At 39.7% G+C, this 20,346-nt stretch overlaps 1 protein-coding gene across 5 annotated transcripts in view; it reads left to right on the top strand.

Moving 5' to 3' along the window:
• Positions 1-20,346, top strand: part of WWC3 (WWC family member 3) — a 90,445-nt gene that overhangs the window by 66,250 nt on the left and 3,849 nt on the right. For 2 of the 5 annotated variants that reach the window (XM_085532039.1, XM_085532045.1), the window contains exons 10-21: positions 609-698; positions 1,836-2,410; positions 7,093-7,213; positions 7,911-7,985; positions 8,756-8,842; positions 11,411-11,603; positions 12,998-13,165; positions 13,832-13,983; positions 14,689-14,848; positions 16,239-16,403; positions 17,757-17,849; positions 19,692-19,922. In XM_085532039.1, coding sequence (XP_085388165.1) covers positions 609-698; positions 1,836-2,410; positions 7,093-7,213; positions 7,911-7,985; positions 8,756-8,842; positions 11,411-11,603; positions 12,998-13,165; positions 13,832-13,983; positions 14,689-14,848; positions 16,239-16,403; positions 17,757-17,849; positions 19,692-19,922 — 2,110 coding nt within the window. The remainder of the gene's footprint in view (positions 1-608; positions 699-1,835; positions 2,411-7,092; positions 7,214-7,910; positions 7,986-8,755; positions 8,843-11,410; positions 11,604-12,997; positions 13,166-13,831; positions 13,984-14,688; positions 14,849-16,238; positions 16,404-17,756; positions 17,850-19,691; positions 19,923-20,346) is intronic. The other 3 variants (XM_085532032.1, XM_015886914.3, XM_015886921.3) reach the window with 3 other exon arrangements.

Genomic DNA, 20,346 nt, shown 5'->3' with positions numbered 1-20,346 from the left:
AGAAAGAAGGTTTTGCCCTTGTTTAGTATTCAAAATGTTATATTGTCTGCTTAAATACATAAACTTGCTTGAAACAGGTAGAATTATGACTTGAGCTTCTGTTTTATGGTAACTGCTTAACAAAAATTCTCAGAAGCTTTTCTTTCTACCTTTGAAATGTAACATTAATTTGCTTGAATAACAGAACTGATTGGAATATTTTTTTTCCTGCCAGGGCAACTAGTCATAATAGTTTTCTGTATTTTACTGGCACAATTATGTTGATGCAAGGGAAAAAAATGTCTTGTAGAGTCTTAATGCTTTTATGTAGAACTTTTTATGACTTTGACAGTTTCTGTAGCATGTTTTTGACATCAAGATGCTTATACTATGCCTCAGCTTACTTTTCTTGTCTGGGAATTTGCTAGTCTTGGTTCCTATGTTCCTGGTGGGGTTTCCTTTGCTGCATATGCGCAGCGTAAATTCAATCTTTTCATTAAACAAGAAAGCTTCTTTTTATGTTCTAAACCGTGATGCAGTGGCATTTTTCTGTACTTGGAAAGCACCTTGCCCTTCTTGAGTACTACTGTAATAAAGAAAAATGATAATATGTATCTCTTTAATTACAGGATACTGTTACAGGAAAAGAGGAATTGTTTGCTTATGCAACTGGAGGAAGCTACACGTTTAACCTCGTATCTACACTCCCAGTTGAAAAGGTGAGCTGAGCAGAAAGAGTAGGTTTTGAAGTTTAAGTGCAGCAGAGAATAATATTGATAATGGAAGTTTACCTTCCAAAACTTCCTGTGTGTGTGTGTTGGGTAAATTAATTTTTTACTAAATTTATTCCAATTGATCTGTGGAAATGTCTGATTTCAATGGAGTTTTTTAATTAGCATTAGTGATGGCTGTTTGGGTTAGACTCTTATGAATTCTGGGAATTCTGTATGCTCCCTTTTGTTCTTTTACAAAAAGGAGTAATCGAAGGCAGTAGTAAAATTGTGAGATTTACTTTATGTGAAAACAACATTCTTCTAAATTCTGTGAAGTTCAATATCCTGGTACCTTCTCTGAAGGAGGTGATTTTGATCCCCGGTGAGATGACAGAATTCTGTCATTTAAATATGAGAACGTGCTAAGACCCACACAGAAGCCCAGAATGTTTTGCATATTCACGCTCACAGCTGCCTTCTTCGGTGCAGCTCTCAGGGATTCCTCAGCTCAACACCATGCCAACATCAAAAGCTCAGTTCCTGCTGTGTCTTACTTCATCTCTGTTCGTCACGTACGCTGTTCTCTCTGTAGCCATCTGGGAGCAATAGAAGGAACTGAAATAAGATTCATGCTAAAGTTGTTTTCATTTTGCACTGAAGAATCCTGTGAGGGTGAGACTTAAGCAGCAGTTTGTTAGGCCTTTCCCAATCTGTTCTTGCTTCTTGTCCCTGATACATTTATGATTCATCATTAACTCCAATTCAGGCTGGATCAAAGCAATCTACCATTCCTAGCTTTATGCTGAGTCCACTTATCCAAGCCTTCGTGTTTCTTCTTCTTTGCCAAATTTGGGCTGCTTACAGTTCAGAGGAAGGAGTAGACCTGTCCTGTTGTACTCTGTCCTGGTTTGCATGTAATTCTGATTAGACTGTCATTTGTGCTTTTCCAGTCATGTCTGTGCTTGAGATCAGAACAAGAAACCCAAGCTAGTTCCTAGGCAGACGGATCATCTCCCTGTGTTGTGTGCTGAATGTGTATAGAATTGCTTATACTAGATGGGCTGATGTTTTTATATCTGTGCTAGTGCTTGTGACCATATTTGAAAGGTGTTTTTTTGTTTCCTTTTTCTTTGCCTGACATAGTCTGTCGGCTAGCACCCTCACAATGTCATCTGGCAGCAGCAGGGGTTCCCTGGCCTCCAGCCGAGGTTCCCTGGCCTCCAGCAGAGGCTCCCTCAGCTCAGTCAGCTTTACGGACATCTACGGCCTTCCGCAGTATGACAAGTCAGACAGCGTTACAGACTACGGGCAGCATTTGCGCTTCGACATCATTCCCTTTGAGTCTCTGACAAAGGACGTGCCGTACACTGATCCCATTGGACATTCAAATTTCAATAAGCAACGGAGGTCTCTGGATACCCCTCAGTCCCTGGCATCCCTGTCATCACGGTCCTCCTTGTCATCATTGTCCCCTCCAAGCTCACCTCTGGACACCCCGTTTCTCTCTGCATCTCGAGATTCTCCCTTGGCTCAGATGTCTGAAGGCTTTGAGGAGATTGCAGGCATGGGAGCTCTGGAAATGCTCAGAGCTCAGACCGCAGCATTGGGTGATGATGATGCACAAGGAACAAGTTCATCTCAGATGTCCTCTTATCCTGTCGACAGTGAAGGGGTGCGAGAAATGGGCCCACAGCTGACTGCTGTCCAGCCTACTGGAGGTGAGTTTCTGGACTTGATCGTTTTGTCATGTTAGGCACACAACCCTAATCATACTGGCATAGTGGACATTGTTACTCTGTTTGATTTAACTTTGCTCAGTTTAAAATTGCATGGTGAATGCTTGGTGTTGAAAAAGAAAATGAGAGGACTTCCCTCCCTGTTCTCCCCCTAAAACCAAATAAAAGCAAAACAAAAAAACCCTTTTGATTTAGGGCAGAGATGAAATGAGGAAATTTTGTGATAATTTGGATGGAAGGAAGGGAAAGGAATGTAAATTTTGTTGGAGTGGAGCACATGAAGATATATGTATTTTGGTCTTGCATGAAGCATTAGTAAAAACACACATGATTTAATTACATCCCCTTTTCTACCCACGGTGCCATGCTGAATTCATGCCCACTCTGGTACCAGGTTCCCATGTCTGTGTTGTGCATTGGGATGGGAACCAGAGTGGCGGGGTGGTGCTGAATGCATGGTAGGCTGTGCTCATGAGTTGAGTTCTCTACCTCAGCAGCTGGGAAGCATTTTTTGCTGGGGATGTGTGAGGAGCTGAGCCTCCACTTGAATGATTTTTGTTGTCACCTTAGAGCATGTGCTCTGCGATCACAGAACAGTCTCAGTCACCATGCACATACTATTAGGGTTTTCTTTTCCTTTTGAATGGGAAGTTGATGGACTTTCCTCAGCTTGTGTTGTTGGAATCTTCTGAGGTGCTGTAGATGAGAGTGCATTAGAAACTTGAGTTGAAGAGATCAAAAAATGAAACAGAAACCTTAAAAAAATAAACATTTAATTTCTTATTTTCATCAATTGAAGAACTGCTCTTGAAATTTTCCTTCCTTATGATATTTTTGTGTGTTAACATGCTGCACTTCTAATAAATACCATTATAGTCGAGAAGGGCTTTTAGAGAATATTTTCAAGATTATAACTCACATCTCATTTCTAATATATGTGTGGAATACTGCATTCAGGACTTAGAGAATTAGGGATACTAGGAATTGTAAGCAGAGAATCTGTTATCCCATCAGATCTTGTTTATCAGGAGATAATGAAAAGGAACACGAACGGTATCTAAGAGAAGGATTTCAGCTTTCTATTTTTTATGAAGAAAAAGGCCATTACTGTGCTAACAACCCTGCATTGTTCAAACAGAATTGAGTGTAGACGTACTTTCCTTAATGCAGCTCATACTGCCAGCAGATAGTGCTGCAGAATTTGTTTACTAGACATAAACATTTCTCCTGCCCATATTGCGGTATCCTGACCAAAATAAACAGAATTCTGGAGACCGGCATGTAACTCTGTGCTTAAATTAGTGTCATGGAGAAGTTTCCTGAGGCTTTCTTTAAACCTCAGATCAGACCACAACGTGTCTTCACCCACTGTGGTAAGTGAAGCTATGCTAGTAGTTCATTTATAGCTCATATGCGTTTCCTAGAAATGAAGGCCCAGTCTGAGGGCTTAGAGAGCAATAGGATGAGGGTCAAGTCCTGCTTCAGTTTTCCTTTTCTCCATTCTCTGTAATGTTTTTTACTCATTTTGCTTCTTTTCTTTCTGAAGGCCTCTGGCAGAACATGTCTGTGATGCCTCTGTCACTACTGTGGTGGCCAGTCCATCTCCTAGTCCAGGGTTTATGACTTCTCTCTGTGTTTAACTTAGTGCTTTCCGTTCCTTTTTGAATGCATGACTAAAAGGTAACCGCTTTGTCTTGATGGATATTTTCTTTTTTTAATTATTTGATTTTAGAAACAATTGCCAGGGAAAGAAAAGCAAGTTTAACCTTTCTGGTTTACGGCTGGAGTCACGACTGCTTTGAGCTTGGCATCCCCTAGTTGGTGGGTTTGCTGTTGTAATGCAGTTGTCTCCATCTATCAGTTCAAAATTTTAAAGTCACTTAAGTTCAGTAGTGTTTTCTTGAAGAATCTGATGGAGCATCAAACTCACACAGAACAGTTTGGGAACCCCCAGATGTTGAGGGCTGTTTGGTTTTACTGAATTACTATGCTGTATGCTTTGCTGCTGCCACCTGATGGTCTAGCAATGTAAAGCTACTCTGGAAAATCAGTAGGGCGACTGGATAACCAGTAAGTATTCAAGTCAGACAAATGTTTCACCAGTTCCTCCATCAAACAAAATATGGGGTGATTTCCCAAATTCCAGGGGTCCAGAGGGATAGCGGTATATTGTAGCAGTATATTGTGTTGTAGGGAGCCTGCTTTGGCAGGGGGGTTGGACTCGATGGTCTCTAGAGGTCCCTTCCAACCCCTACAATTCTGTGATTCTGTGTATACTGTACTTTGAAGCAGTATTTAAGCATGCTCAGAAGTTCTCCAGAAACTGAATTTTTTATGCTTTTTTCCTTATTTGCTATTTTCTTTTTCTCAATCTCTTCTGGGGGTGTGTACATTGCATTTGTAAAGCTGGGGGTGGGAGGAAAAGTGCTAAGTTAACAGTGGTCTTTAAAGATCTTCACTGTGTCTTCTTCTCTGTCTTAAAATAATGTTTTGAGTGTTAAATTTCCCTCAGTGCCTGAGTAATCTAGTTTGCAAAATACTGACCTAATGATAGACCTAAGAGATGATTGATCACTGTGTGCTTTTCATTTTGTCTCGTTTCTCATGCGGCACAACAGAAAAACACACTGTAAGTGAACATAAAATTACTAATTGTGCTATTTTTGCTTGTAATTCCCAGTGTGATTTTTGTGTATGAAGTGTTTTTGTACGAGATGCATGTGAAAGAAAGAGGAAATGTTGCTAGATTTGGTTTTGACGGAATGCTCTTTGATATAAAGTTGTATCTATTTAATCATTATGGCTTACTTCAATTTTGGCTATGTCAAATAAGCAGTATATTCATGGCTGTGGTTAAATACCTGAACAATGTTTTCCGCAAGGTTCAGCTTTATTACAACACTGTAATACCTGCCAGCATCATGGTGGGTGAAGTCTCTTCATGTTTTTGTTTTAGGTTTTATGACAGTGATCGCCTCTTTTATTAGCACATTTTGAGCAGTTTTCTGGCATCTTTTTGAGTCAGGTAGAGGTTGGCTCTCATTTGCAGAGAGGATGAAATGAGCTGTATGGCAAAATGACATGTGCTGGACAATAAGATGGGATGCTGTAATTAGGGAGAAAAAGGGTAGTTCTTTATCCAGGTACAGAAACAAATGCAGAGTGAGATGTTCTTGCCAGCAAATAGATGCCCTGTGTAACTGAAGATGGCTAAGTTGCTCACTGCATTTTGAGGGGAGGTCCATAGGGCCACTGATCCAGAAGCACAGATAACTGATTCCGCAGACACACATACGGGAATCTTAGCTTCAAACAGAAACCTGTGATATTTATGAACACCTCTTCTGGTTTTGTGCTGTTGTTTATGTGACATAAAGATTGCATCTCAAGTTGGTGCAAGATGGCAGTGCTCAGTGCATCCTGTCTGTCAGTTCTGCAGTGGGACAAAGCCAGACATTTCTGTTGACAGCAGCAGCACAGATGTGTTGATTTGAGGGATTTTTGTCAAGCCTGAAGGCCTGACTGCTGTGTTCTGCATGGGCTTGGCAAGGGATGTGAGACCTTGCCTACACAGATCCAGGGTCTAAAGATAATATCTTAACAGAGGTACTTAAATTGTTACTTACTTTGAGTAAGACATGTTTCATCCTTAGTCATATTAAGCTGGAATCAAGCAGCTGCTGCTTGCCTTCCCTGTGATGTGTGCTGTGCCACTATCACTCCAATAATGTCTGCTAAAACCTAAGATACTTCTAAGACTTTTATGAGCACAGGTAGAAATATGATGCTTTCCCTATTTCTAAAAGGGGCATCTCTTTGCCGTTGCTTTTCTGCTTTGAGGACAAGCATTGATCCTATGCAAAAGGGAGAAGTTGGTCAAAGATACTGCAGTTCCATAAGTCCATGTGAGGATTCTCTAGGATGTGAAAGAGGAAAAACTTAAGTTGCAGACTTTCGTTGAAGTCTTGAAACCTTACCTATGCAATTCTTGAGCATTATCACTTGTGCACATACCTGAAAGGATTTTTACATTCTATTTCTACTTGTATTTGGATCATCTGGTGCTGGTGATTTAGAGCAGAAGGAGGGGAGGAGGGTGTTGACTTTTTCTTCCCTCAGTCAGTTTGCAAAGTCATTCACCAAGAACTGTTGTGAGATGAAAAGCACTGGTTGTTTTGGCTAACATCTCTCAGGCTGTAAATAAAAGTTGCTGTTATGATATGATATAAGCAATGTGCTTTGAGAATTCATACATGGGAACTCGTGAGAACAAAACCTCACTTTGTGTTATCTGATAACTTCTTAAAAGAGTGAGTCTCTGTTTATTTTCAGACTATTGAATAATCAGTAGGTAAACCTTAGATGTTTAGATTATCATGTGTACATGTACTGAATTAATGTAAGCCTCCAGAAAAACACTGTAATAACAATGAGATCGACTTACATTTAGTCGTGTTGTGGAGAAATTAGCCTTAATTCTTCCACAGAAAATCTCTGGTCCACTGTATTGTTGGCTTTTAAAGACAGATGACAAGACAATGAGCTGTGTTTGTACCAAGTGTTTTGCTGCTAGTTGTACTGCTTGCTGCTCATATACTGCTTCTTGCTTAATCCTTAAGAGATTGCCCTGAGCTGACGTTGCCTCCTCTTTTTCTCCATGACAGCTGTAACTCTGCGAGGAGACAGTGGTCGAAGATCGGAGAGGAGAGCCAGGCGAGTTTCAGCATGTCTCTCAGATCATTCACTGGCTAGTGACAGTGGCGTGTTTGAAGCTTTAAGCAAAAGGTCAGGTGTATAAATGCGTAGTAAGCTGGAAATATTCCTGTTCTGCCACACGGCCTGAAAGAATTTATAGTAAATTTCTGAATATGCTTTCAAAATTGCTGGTTCTTGGTAGCGTAAGAATATTAGATTGCATGTGTTAAGTGGATGAAAGTTTTTACGTACAATTCTTCTGCTAAGTCCCTTTCACTTGGATGTCTCTAGCGTTTTAACATCCAATACTTCTCACCTGAAAGATGTTAGTCATAAAGCATCAATTTTATTTCAACCATCTACATATAAAAGAAAATGATACAGTTTAGGACTTCAAGTTCTGAGACATAATTAAAAGTATACATCTTCCTATGATGAGGGGAAAAAAGTGTATGAATTGCTGCAAGGCTAAATGCACAGATTGATCAAGTGACTGAAGCAGGGTAGAGACATTTTATACTACTGTTACAACACAGTAAACAGTTACTGGGAAGAAGATAAGGCTGTTATGATTCTGAAGAGTAATGGAAGACAGAACAAATACAAAACTGGCCTTAAGAATTATTCTCAGAGCTTTTTCAAAATATGAATTACTGCTTCTGTTTTGTTCTCCCCCTATATTACTGAACAGTCACATATATCCACAGATTGTGAAATAAATGTTCGTTTCATTGTGCTTCAACATCATAGATCAGCATGTAGTTTACAGTCATTTCTGTTTGTGCAGGAATGAAGATCTGGAAGAGCCTGTTTATGGTGATATTGCCAGTAATGAAGAACCACAAATACATGTTGGATTTCTGTAAGTAGTGTTACTCCCGTTTCTGAACTGAAAGTCAAGGTGGTTGGATGCAGCAGTCAACGTGCCACTTTTTCCTGGGGCAACCACTGTTCATTTGGTGTCCTTTCAGTGCTGACTAATTAAGGGGCTTTAGTTACTTCTTTCAGTAGTATTTTCACTCTCTGGGCCATTAGTGTGAGTGGGGATGTAGGGCTATGTCTCAGTGTCTAAGATCTGATTTTTTTTTATGCCTGATAAAAGATGACTACCTAATCACATCTGAAGAGACCAATACAAATAAGACTCCTAAATGCACCTCTGAAATGCTGTACTTGTGTCAAGCTATTGTTAATTGTGCAGGTGGTGTGGGGAAGGGCAGATGGAAGCAGTTGCACGATGAGATGTCTTGCCGAATGCTGTCTATCCCTGGGTTCCCACGGCCTGGAATTTTCAAATTTCAAGCAGATGTGATGGTTCTATCTCAAAACTCACGCAGTTGCAGAAAATAAGAGTATTTATTTTACGTTTTCATTAATGCAGGAATGTTTTATAAAACTTGTTCACTGTCAAGAGTCACTCTAGGCAGTGTTCTTTTACACCTGAATAATGTTAAGTTCTCTTTGTTCTGATAAGTGATACCCTTAAATGCTTTTGATTCAGGCTGATTTGTACAAGCTATTCATTTGACTGCAAAAGGCATTTTTGTATTCGTAAAGTCCTGATCGTAATTTTTGTCTGTATTTCTTAGGAAACGTATTAATGGTGACTAACATAGGAAATTTATTTTTCAGGCATGACAGTGGAAGCGAATGTCTCTTAGTCCATGTTCTACAACTGAAGAACTTTACAAGTCTAGTTGTTAAGGAAAACTGCAAAATGTAAGCTTACATTTTACCAAAAACCATTGCTTTTGTTTGCTTTTATGCAAAGTTAAACCATTATGGCATATCTTAATTTACATGGGGAAGGGGATAAGCGTCCTTTTTATGGAACACTATGTATATATATTTATATTATATATAAAAATAAAAAAGTATATATTTATAGATATATAAGTATCTGAGGTGTGGGGGGCAAAGTGGCGAGGCCAGACTCTTTTCAGCAGTGTGTGGAGACAGGACAAGGGGAAACAGCCAGAAATTGGAGCACAGGAAGTTCCTCACAGATGTGTGCAAGAACTTCTTTACGGTGAGGGTGATGGAGCACTGGAACAGGCTGCCCAGGGGGGCTGTGGAGTCTCCTTCTCTAGAAATATTCCAAGTCCTGCCTGGGCGCCTACCTGTGCGACCTGGTGTAGGGAACCTGCTTTGGCAGGGGGGTTGGACTTAATGATCTCTGGAAATCCCTTCTAACCCCTACAATTCTGTGATTTTGTGAAAGCCAACCTCTGTCCTAATGGTGAGGCAGCAGATATAGTTCCCAATGACATATGCTTTAATGTATTTATTATATGCAAGAAAGATTTTTGAAGGACACAGGTCATTCTATTGCCTCATGACTTCTGTACAAAAAATTATCTACAATATTCATAGTGTTCTAGAAATGCTTCCTATAAAACTTATCTACAATCTGTTTATGATATATCATGGCATAAGCTTAATGTGATTTTCTTAAATTCCTGAGGTAACTTCTATAATAATAAATTATAGACCTTGTTTTTTATCTGGAAAAAATAGTAAATAAATAATTAAGTAAATATAAAATACAAGACCTCTACAGGTTTATGTAGCCATGGAAATATTCCTGGAATACCTATGAGGCATCTTCTGAAAGTAATTTTAACACAAACTGTTTGTACTGACTCTCAGCTAACTTTTTTTTTTTTAAACTTCTGGCTGCATTTACTGCTGCTTCAGATTCCATATCACAGAGAGCATTACTTAGTTTATTTTAATAAGCATTTTCTAAATAGCAGAAATGTTGCCATAAAACACAGTTCTGTCTAGTGACGTGTCTTAATATATTTTAAAGGAATATGAAATTTGTGGAAATTTATATCTGGGAGAAGTTGCTTTAAAACTGTGGAAAACGGAGTGGTGATAATGTTGTATTGTAAAATGGGTCATTAAGTGGGAGTTCTTAAATTGACATCTGTCTCACAGAGCGAGCTGATCTTTGTTCAGAAAGCTTGACCTTGTAAATGTTGCAGACTTGGAGTGGAAATTTTTCATGTAGGTCAGTGCATTAGTGGCAGTTCTTTGTGTTCAGTACGAGCACTAGGGCATGCTGAAGGGGAAAAGTGTGAGTATTGAGTAGTGCTCAACCATGTTGCCTCATGGTTAGAAAAAGAAATGAATGTCATCTGAAGAAAATCAAATATAATCACCAAGGAAAGGAATGATTCCAGGGGGTTTGTTGGACATTGTCATCAAGGCAGTCAGGCATTTAAGTGACACTTAAACAAAAAGCAGCTCTGTTTCTCATCCTTCTCTTGGTCTGGAATCTGGAAATTTTGTGTCTGCAGGATAAACTTATTGATTTGACTTGTCAAAAAAAAAGAAGGAACAGTTGATCTTGGCAAGACCAGAAGCTTTTTAGCCAGTTTAAGGAGCTCCTCCATGCATCTGTATGTCCATTGAAACTGGATTGCTTAAGGGGTGGGGGTGGGGGGTGGGGAGTTTACCTGCAGCAAGTGATGAGCAGAGGAGCTGGTTCACTTCCATTTTATGACATGAGCCAGTTTAGCTTAACTGGTTCCCCACACTCCAGCTGTACAGTTCCACCATAATGAGTTCTATCAGTTGTCTTCTAACACATATCTGCCAGTGTCCCCCCCTCTGCTTTTGGCATAAGAATTCCTGCAGTGGTGTAGACAATTGGCAATCAGAACGAGGAGAAAGCAAACAGTTTTTAAGTTGCTGTGTTGCCTTTTGTCAGATTGAAATGGTTGCGGACTTTGATTTTGTTACGGAACCTAAAATGGGTTGATATCAGATATGTAAACTGGCTTTTTTAAGGTGATGTGGATTCCTTTGCTGCCATTGAGTGCTGAACTTCTTGGGTGGAGGAGGAAGGTGTGCTTAGTGGATGGAGACAAGAAATAGAGGAGCAATTCAGTTGCTTAAACACAGATATATGTTTCCACTCAAAACCTCATGGCATAGCACCTGGCCTCCAGCTGCTGCCCGTCAGGAAGGCTGTAGCTCTCCCACAGATCTTATGTCATAGTTGCTAGCCCCATGTAGATGCCTTGGATACCTCAGGGCATCTCAAGTGGCACTTCGTGACTGTGCTTAATCACCAAGTTAGAGAAAAGTTGGTTTTAGAGAAAGATATGTTTTCCAAATGAGCTTTTCTCTGTTCCCTGTAACAGAGATCCCAAAGCAGGTTCTTAATACAGAAGTTATGCAGGTGTTTTCATGTAGCTTGATTTTCAGAAATGCAAAATACCTGAAAATATCTTTCTTTATCTGAACTGTTCTATTTGTCTATTTTGCTCTTCCTAGTCATGTGAGAGTTTATTTGCCACCACTCGAGTCAGGCACGCCAACCACTTACTGCTCCAGAGCTTTGGAATTCCAAACTCCGCTAATATTTAATGAAGTTTTCCGCATCCCTGTGCATTCGAGTGTTTTGAAACTGAAATCACTTCAGCTGTACATCTGCTCAGTTGACCATCAGCAACAAGAAGAATTATTGGTAAGTGGTCCGTTTTCTTAAAAGTCTTGTGATATGGAAAACCAAAGTTAAGATCAAAGCGTGAAGGCTCTATATTTTGTAGTAATGTGTGAAGTTTTAAGTTGGGATTAATTGTGGCTTTTGGTTCATGTGCACCATTATGGTAGTGTTATAAAAATACAAGAGAACCTTTCAAAGCATGTACCTTCTATATTACATAAAGATTTGGAAGTGATTAGCAGTAGTACTAGTAGCTTAGAATTGGAGTATTTTAAGCAGTGTTGAAAGTACTGTTATCCATACTATTAATAAAACTGTTTGTTAAATATGATATCTGTTACATTGCAGAACCATATTTAAACTTGATATATTACCTATATTCATTGCTATGGGATTTAGTAGATGAGGAGGTGTTGCTAAATATTGGTGAGACTTTACCTGAATGCTTTCAAACTGTGCCATGCTCAAGACTTACCCTTACAGCATGGCACCGTCATTCATGCGCAATGAACCAGTATCTGTAAAACAGCTTCCTAATAAAAAGATAGCAAATACAAACTGATGGTCACTGTGTAATAGTCATGACATCAATCTTAACTTCGCTGCTTCGGTGTCAAAGTGTGAGTATGTGGGTGTTTCGTTCATAGTCTGTCAGAGCAGCTAGCTATTTAGTGGAGATCTCTGTTTTATAAGTATATATATATACACACCCATGCTATATATATATACACTATATACTCTCTCTCTCTCTGTATATAGGGGTGTGTGTTTGTGTATATATATGTTCTTATATATATATATATATATATATATATAGGAAATGGTATTCCTGATTGTAGCACCCAATAACAAATGACATAAAAAGACATTCTTAATAATAAAGTGTCCCAATATGCCATTCTTTTGTTAATCTCACAGACTTCATTTTTCTGTTGTCCTTGATACGCCAGCTCAAACAGAGTGAAAGCTCATCATGGCTCAGAAATTTCTTATGTGAATGCTACTTAATGAAGTAGGCTTACTTTAAAGTTGGGAATTCTTTATCGACTTAAAGTAACGTTGTTTTATTAATACTGATTAAAGCAACTGCAGAAATGAGATGTGCAAAGTCGAGCTTTTAAACTGTTAAGGACTGTTACACTCATACCTACATCAACTGTAGTGATGTTATGTATTTTTCAGTATTAAAAAATACACACTCTCATCCTTTCTTGATAGTAAGAGGAGGCAAGAAATACAGCATCTTAGACATCATGATAAAATAGAACAAGACTGTCTCTTACTAGAAGACTCTATTAGTTTTTCATAAAGTATTGTTTTTTTCCATCACAAATGGAGTACTCGTTAAATGACAAGGCATCTATCCTACTGTGTACGTTTATCTTATTGTGGTGAATGCTTTTTATTGCTTACAGGGCATTGCTCAGATAAACCTGAGTGATTTGGAGGGTTCTGGTGAGATGCAGCTTCAGTGGTATTCTGTTCAGATCTTCACTGGTTCGGATCCCCAGAGGCCAAAGAACAAACACCAATGTGAAGAAAGTATTCCCCGGTCTTCTGGAAATGTAACCACAGTTAAAACGGTATGAAACTCTGTTATTTGTTTAACTTTATTTGACCTGATTGGTGGTTGCTTGGGATCTTATCTCTGAGACACTTTATTGTGTCAAGATCTGGATTTTAAAAGAATATTTAAAAGCTGGGTCATGTGTGAGCATGATCTTGAAATATACTGTGTGTATTTTTGTATGCACGCCTCCAGTTCAACTCACTAAAACTCATTAAAAAAGTCTGCCACTGCCCTGGAAGAGGCTGCCAAGAGAGGTGGTGCAGTTTCCATCCATGGAGATTTTTCAGCATTTTGGCACTGAGTGGCCTGGTGTGACTCTATAGCTGTTCTTCCTTAGAGCAGGATGTCAGATTAGGTGACCTCCAGAGATGGACTTGGATCCGACTCACTGGATAGTGCTCCATAGTGAGATAAAGTCTCCCAGTCCTCAAATGGTTTTGACTCAACTTCTTAGCTTGTGAGCTGCTGCTTAGTGCAACTATGAGGTGTTTACTTTTGGCCCAGTTTGCATGAGAAATTGCATTATTTCTTGATCATTGTAATTCAAAGCAGCTTTTTTTTTTCTTTCTTAAATATGAATATACAGTGATTGTGTTTTCTGTTGTCTTCTCCGAATAATATGCATTAAATACAAGAGCTTGTACAAACAGGTTTGTCTGAAATCTGTTTTACCTTCCAGGATGCAGTGACAGCGCTGTTAGCCAGGACGACTGCCCAGCTGGAAGCAGTTGAGAGAGAGCTGGCAGAAGAGAGAGTGAAACTGGAGTACACCGAGGAGGAAATCCTGGAGATGGAGAGAAAGGAAGATCAAGCAGAAGCCATATCAGAAAGGTACAAATAGTTAAAATACCTCATCTGAAGCATGTTTAAACTACAATGATAATCTGAAATACAGTGGGAGAAGCAGCAGATTTTTGTTGAGATATGCTCCCTGTTGGTGCTGTGGGTGTAAAATGTAAAATGTCGTGTGATGATGCACAAACAGGAAAAAACCTCAGTTGAACAACTAGCTGAGTTTATAGGACTTGGAATTTGGGGGAGAGGGAAATCACTTGTTTTGAATCAAGCAGAAACATTGTTAGGGAGGCAACTGCAATGACTTGGCAGTGGCACTGTACTTTTTAACAGAGATACATGTGTATGTAGTGACATGGGAAAATGCAAAAATACGCATTGCAATGCTTGCAGAGCAAGTACGCCATACTGCTCTAATTCCTTATTAATGATACTCCTCTTTTGTTACATGAGTTGTGCTTTTCTTCGTGTTACTGATTTCTGTGATAGTTACAAAGACCGGAACGTATACTTGGAAAAAATTACAGAACCTGATTTTTTTTTCTGTCATGGAATTTAGTTGTTTTTCTGTGCATCTACAGAAACACAAGTATTAAATTCTGTATTTCTATTGCAGAAATATTCTTAATTGAGAAACTGAGGAGGAAATATACAACTATTATTTGTAACTTCATGGGTGGATTGGGTTGTTTTGGTTTGTTTTTTAATACCTACAAAATCCTTGTCATGTTCTGACTTCAGGAGTTGGCAAGCAGAATCTGTTGACAGTGGATGCAGTAATTGCACCCAGACTAGCCCTCCTTATCCGGAGCCATTTTGTGGGGATTCATTAGCTGGACACATATTTGCAACTCAAGCAGGCCAGTACAGTTCTGGAAAACTCCAGCCTCCACCAGTAAAGGTAATGAGAGAAGGCAATGAGTACGGGAACTGCCATGATGTCTGGTGCACGCTCTATATGTTACTGCTGCTTGTTGAGGTTAAGTCCAAATTGATCTGGAGAGAAAAGAAATGAGATTAGCAGTCCTGCGTGAGCACTGCCTTGATGACAGTGGTGTGTCTCTTGAGTGTCCTCTAAAGGGCTGGTGGGTTTTTTGTTTGTTTGTGTTTTGTTCTCTTGCTAGCTACTTCTGAATACAGCAGCTTTTACATTAATAGGGAGGAGAATTTTAACTGCTACCTCTGTCTAGTTTTAAATACGCACTTGCATCAATGTGTTGTGCCAGAAGAGCTTTAGATTAGACATAAGGAAAAACTTTTTCTCCCAGAGAGTGGTCAGGCACTGGAATGGCTGCCCAGGGAAGTGGTGGAGTCACCATCCCTGGCAGTGTTCAAGAGGCATCTGGATGAGAAGCTACAAGATACAGTTTAGTGGCTTGTGATAGCAATGGTGATGGGAAGACAGTTGGACTAGATGATCTTGTAGGTCCTTTCCAACCTTGTGATTCTATGATTTATTGCCTTGAAATTGTAACATAAAAGATCATGATGAAATTCCATTGCTCTGAGAACTTACAATTCTCAAAGGAAGAAAGATGCTTAAAGTTTTAAAACTTCGTTGCTGTTCCAGTGTTAAAAGAAATACAGCTGAGATTTTCATAACAATGTGCTGAAACGGAGGTGTTTTAAATCTTTGGTATTCAAGATATGAAACATGGAAAATAATTCTGACATGCTGAAATAAACAGTTTCATTGAAGTATAGAGAAACATGAGCTGTTTGGGTTGCCTTTAGGGATAATCCTACTTCCTGCTTAGGACTGGATTATCTTAAAGTTTTGATGCTTTGATAGAGTAGCATATCTTACCTGTACTTCCAAATAGCTTAGTGTTCTTGTGTCATTGTTTCAGCAATCTTTTATTGAAGTTTTTTTTTCTCTTGGTTTGAATTCCTGAACTTTTTAGGTTGCTTAGAGTCACGTTGCTTTTTGAAACGTGGCTTAGTTTTCTCTTTTTGTTGAGGCTGGGAGATCAGGTGGTAGCTCGGTTCATGCCCAGTTGTTAATAGTGAATGCAGTCTTTGTCTTCTGCAACTATGATTCACGTTGTAACTGCATCTTATAGTTCTTACTGTTCCAGGAAAGGCTCCTGAAAAGTAATCTTCTAATTTTGAATGACCTAATGTTAAAACTGCTGAGAATGAGGTGCTTCCTTCTCTGTTCTCAGGGCTCATTAAAACTTCAGCCTAACTAACAGGGCAGATTGTTTACTTTCAGTGTTGTTGAAATAAAGGGAGAGGGGAAAAAAAGAAAAAAAAATGAATAAATAAAAATTCCTTCATTGTAATTTTAGGTGGATAAGGAAACTAATACTGAGGATCTGTTTCCCGAAGAAGTTGCTATCCTTCCAAAAGAGAGAACCAGCCGCAGGCCACGGGGTTCTGCTTTTGTTCGCAGCAGCACAATTGTTCGTTCCCAGACCTTCTCACCTGGAGCACGAAGTCAATATGTTTGCAGAGTGAGTAAAGCTTAAATAGAAGACAGAAGGAGACACCTTCACATGAGTATTTTGTGTGGTTGTGATAATTTCTCCTTAAAACTTTAATTACAAGAAACACTTTTTTAATGATAATTAATGTTTCATTGATTATAAACATTGAGGTGGGGGGAAAAGGTCCCTTGTTTTTGATCATTGTAAGAGTTTAAACCTGAATTTATTTCTGCTAAAATTTAAGAACCCACCGTAACTTGAATCTTAAGCTCCTTTACTTGGCAACCTGTGATGTTGAGCTAGTGATTCATTTTACAGAGTTGTTTCTCAGTATTGCAGATCTACATCAGTACTGATTTTGCAATATTGGTGGAATGCACATGGCTTTAATTGCAGTCTTTCCTAAGTTTCTGAGAGCTTGAGTTTAAAAAAGCCATAGTGATTTTTAAGCCAAGAATAAAGAAACTGGACATGAGCTGACAGTGTGCGCTTGCAGCCTGGAAGGCCAACTGTGTTCTGGGTTGCATTAAAAAAGGGGTGGCCAGTAGGGAGAGGGAGGTGATTGTCCTCCTCTACTCAGCTCTTGTGAGGCCTCATCTGCAGTACTGCGTCCAGGCCTCGGTCCCCCACTAACAGGAACAGCATGGACCTATTGGAGTGGGTTCAGAGGAGGGCCACTAAGAGTTGGGCTGGAGCACCTCTCATATGAGGAAAGGTTGAGGGAGCTGGGCTTGTTTAGCTTGGAGAAGGCTCTGGGGGGACCTCATTTCAGTCTTCCAGTACTCGAAGGGAACATTTAAACAGGAGGGGGAATGTCTTTATGAGTGTGGATAGTGATAGGACAAGGGGGAATGGTTTTAAAATGGAGAAACAGGGGAGGTTTAGGTTAGATATTAGGAAGAAGTTTTTCACACAGAAGGTGGTGATGCACTGGCTCAGGTTGCCCAAGGAGGTTGTGGATGTCCCATCCCTGGAATCATTCAAGGCCAGGCTGGATGTGGCTCTGGGCAGCCTGGTCTTGTGGCTGGTGACCTTACGCATAGCAGGGGGTTGAAACTAGATGATCACTGTGGTCCTTTTCAACCTAGGCCATTCTAGGTGATTCTATGAATCTTCTTGGTTTTGCCCTGTTATTTATGTTGCATACAGTGCAACTGTGAACTACTTTACATTTTCAGTATGAGCTTTATTATATATGGCTTTTTCTTAATAAATAACTAAAGGCAAACTTGTGATTGAAGATGGAAAAAAAAAATCATTCGTTTAAAACCACATAATTGCAGTGGTTTTGTTTTGTAATAAAACTCAAAATTAAAAAAGAATCCTTATTTCTGAATGTAGATGTTAGCAAGCTTTATATTCAATATCTTTTCTACCCAGCTGTATCGCAGTGACAGTGACAGCTCAACTCTGCCAAGGAAATCACCATTTGTCCGAAATACATTGGAGAGACGCACTCTACGGTATAAGCAGGTATGGCTGGGAAATAGGTGTTCACTGAAGTTGCTGTAACAATGTCACTTCCACACCTAAGCTTTAGATGTTTTACATGTGCGTAAGACATTACGAGTCTTCTGTAATGTAATCAATAGTGTTTCTGTTTGTTTTAGTTGTTTGTTTTGTTTTAATCTGAGAAGTAGACATAGGGAAGTAAAGTATTATTGTGATTGTTGAGGAAAGGACAAGGTGTGACAGACAAAAACTTGTTTAACTGGCACTAGATTTGTGTTGATTTAGGTGTAAACTGTTAAATTTCTAAAATCTTGTTTATGACAGAGAATGTGGTCCCACAGAAGCCTGCATGAATGATGGGAAAACATCCAGCTCCCCTGCCATGCAGCCTAACAAACAGCAGTGTTTGAGGCCCAGCAGTAGTATGTGAGGTTTTTGGAGCAAAGGGGATCTGGGCAGGCTTAAAAGGCAGGCCCATGAGGACTCGATGAATTCTAACAAGGCCAAGTGCAAAGTACTGCACCTGGAATGGGGTAGTCCATGTGTTCAGACTGGGAGAAGGACTCCTTGAGAAGCAGCACTGCAGAGAAGGACTTGGGAGTTCTGATGGGTGAAAAGTTGATGTGAGCTGACAGTATGCATTTGCAGCCTGGTAAAGCCAGTTGTATCCTGGGCTGCATCGAAGGAAGAATGATCAGCAGGGATCAGAGCTGAATATCCTGTTCCACTCTGTTCTCATGAGACCCCACCTTAGGTACTGCATCCAGGCCTGAGGGCCACAGTATAGGAAGGATGAGGAGCTGTTGGAGTGGGAAGAGCCACAGGAATGCTCAGAAGGCTGTGAAGAAAGGCTGATGGAACTGTACTAGTTCAGCCTTGAGTAGCCTCCAGGGAGACTTATTGTAGCCTTCCTTTACTTGAATAGAGCTTATAAGCAAGGAGAATGTTTGTGGGTTGGTTTTGGTTTGTTTGTTTGTTTGTTTGTTTACATGATCTGATAGTGATAGGTCAAGGGGGAATGGTATTAAAATAAAAGAGGAGAGGTTTAGATTAGGCGTTAGGAGGAAATTCTCTACTCAGAAGGTTGGTAAGACACTGGAACTGATAACCCAGCGAGATTGTGGAAGCTCCATCCCTGGAGGTGCTCCAAGCCAGGCTGGATGTGTCCCTGGGCAACCTGATCTGGTGGGGGACAGCTCTGACCATGGCAGGGGTTGGGGCTGGGTAGACCTCAAGGTCCCTTCCAACCAAAAACATTCTATGATTCTGATAGCTTAAGTTGTTCTTTCTCCACTCACCATACAGAGCAAGCAGGTATAGAAGGGAGTGTAGGAAGTTAATATGATGTTGATAAATTGCTTACAGTTTAGCCTAGTAAGCAGATACTGGTTTCTTGCTGGTGTATGTATGTAGACAACTGTGCCTTCCATTTTGATTCAGAATGTATTTTAAAAGTAATATTGAGTAAATTACTTTGAGGTGAATCTATTGCTGATTTGTTGTTTTCTAGCATCATTATTCAGTTATGAGTTTTTCATATTGTATGCCTTTGCTTATTTTCACTACATAAGGGTTTAGTTTATAAACTGAAATTAATTAAATATTTATAAGCTGAAAGTAGACTGTAAGGGAATATAGTAAGGTGTATTAATGGAAAAAGTTGTATACTGTACAGAAAAATACCCTTCAGCTACTTTTAACATTTCACTGTGGAGTATAAATAATCTCTCTGAATCTTTACATCAAGAAAAACTTCATGTAAACTACATAAGTAAAGTGTATGCACCATGTACCTAAAAGTATACCAGTGCACCATGTTGACAATAACGTACTGTGCATTGTATTTGAAACTTGATAACTCAGCAGTCCTGCAGATCGTCTTTGGCTGAGCTTATGGCAAGGACATCATTAGACCTGGAGCTGGATCTCCAGGCATCCAGAACTAGACAGAGACAGCTGAACGAGGAGATATGTGTCTTAAGAGAGCTGAGACAGCGTCTGGAAGATGCCCAGCTCAGGGGGCAGACAGATCTGCCCCACTGGGTCCTTCGGGATGAGCGGTTCCGAAATTTGTTGAAGGAAGCAGAGAGGCAGGTAAGCTAACATGAAGTAGCATTCAGCTTCTTTAGAAACATTTCAAGTCAAAATTCCTTGATTGTAAGAACTTCTCTACAGAGCCTGTTGATTTATTTATTCACTTATTCCAGCAAGTCAAATAATTCACGTTGCCTCCTATGTTCTTGAAGTTACGGCAATGAAAACGATTGCATTGGTTGTTACCCTGCTGTGTGTTTGTTTGAAGGTGGTTACTGCAGAATGTCACTTCATTTTAGATATGTTATGGCTGCAACTTTAGCGGTTTCATTACTAAAAGAAATATTGCTCGTTTGCTATTTCACTTCTTTTAGAAGTATTTGAAATGTTCCTTAAGTATTTTTCCTCTTCTCGGGCAAAACATATCAACCAGCCATTGGATATTGGAAACAGGGTGAACCTCACTTCATTTTGAGGTCTTGCT

The sequence above is a fragment of the Coturnix japonica genome, chromosome 1 (genome assembly GCF_054131305.1).
Source record: "Coturnix japonica strain WE chromosome 1, WE-NBRP24, whole genome shotgun sequence".
NCBI classification, from domain to species: Eukaryota; Metazoa; Chordata; class Aves; order Galliformes; family Phasianidae; genus Coturnix; species Coturnix japonica.
Note: the sequence above shows the minus strand (reverse complement) of the source record. Positions and strands in the feature narration are given on the sequence as shown.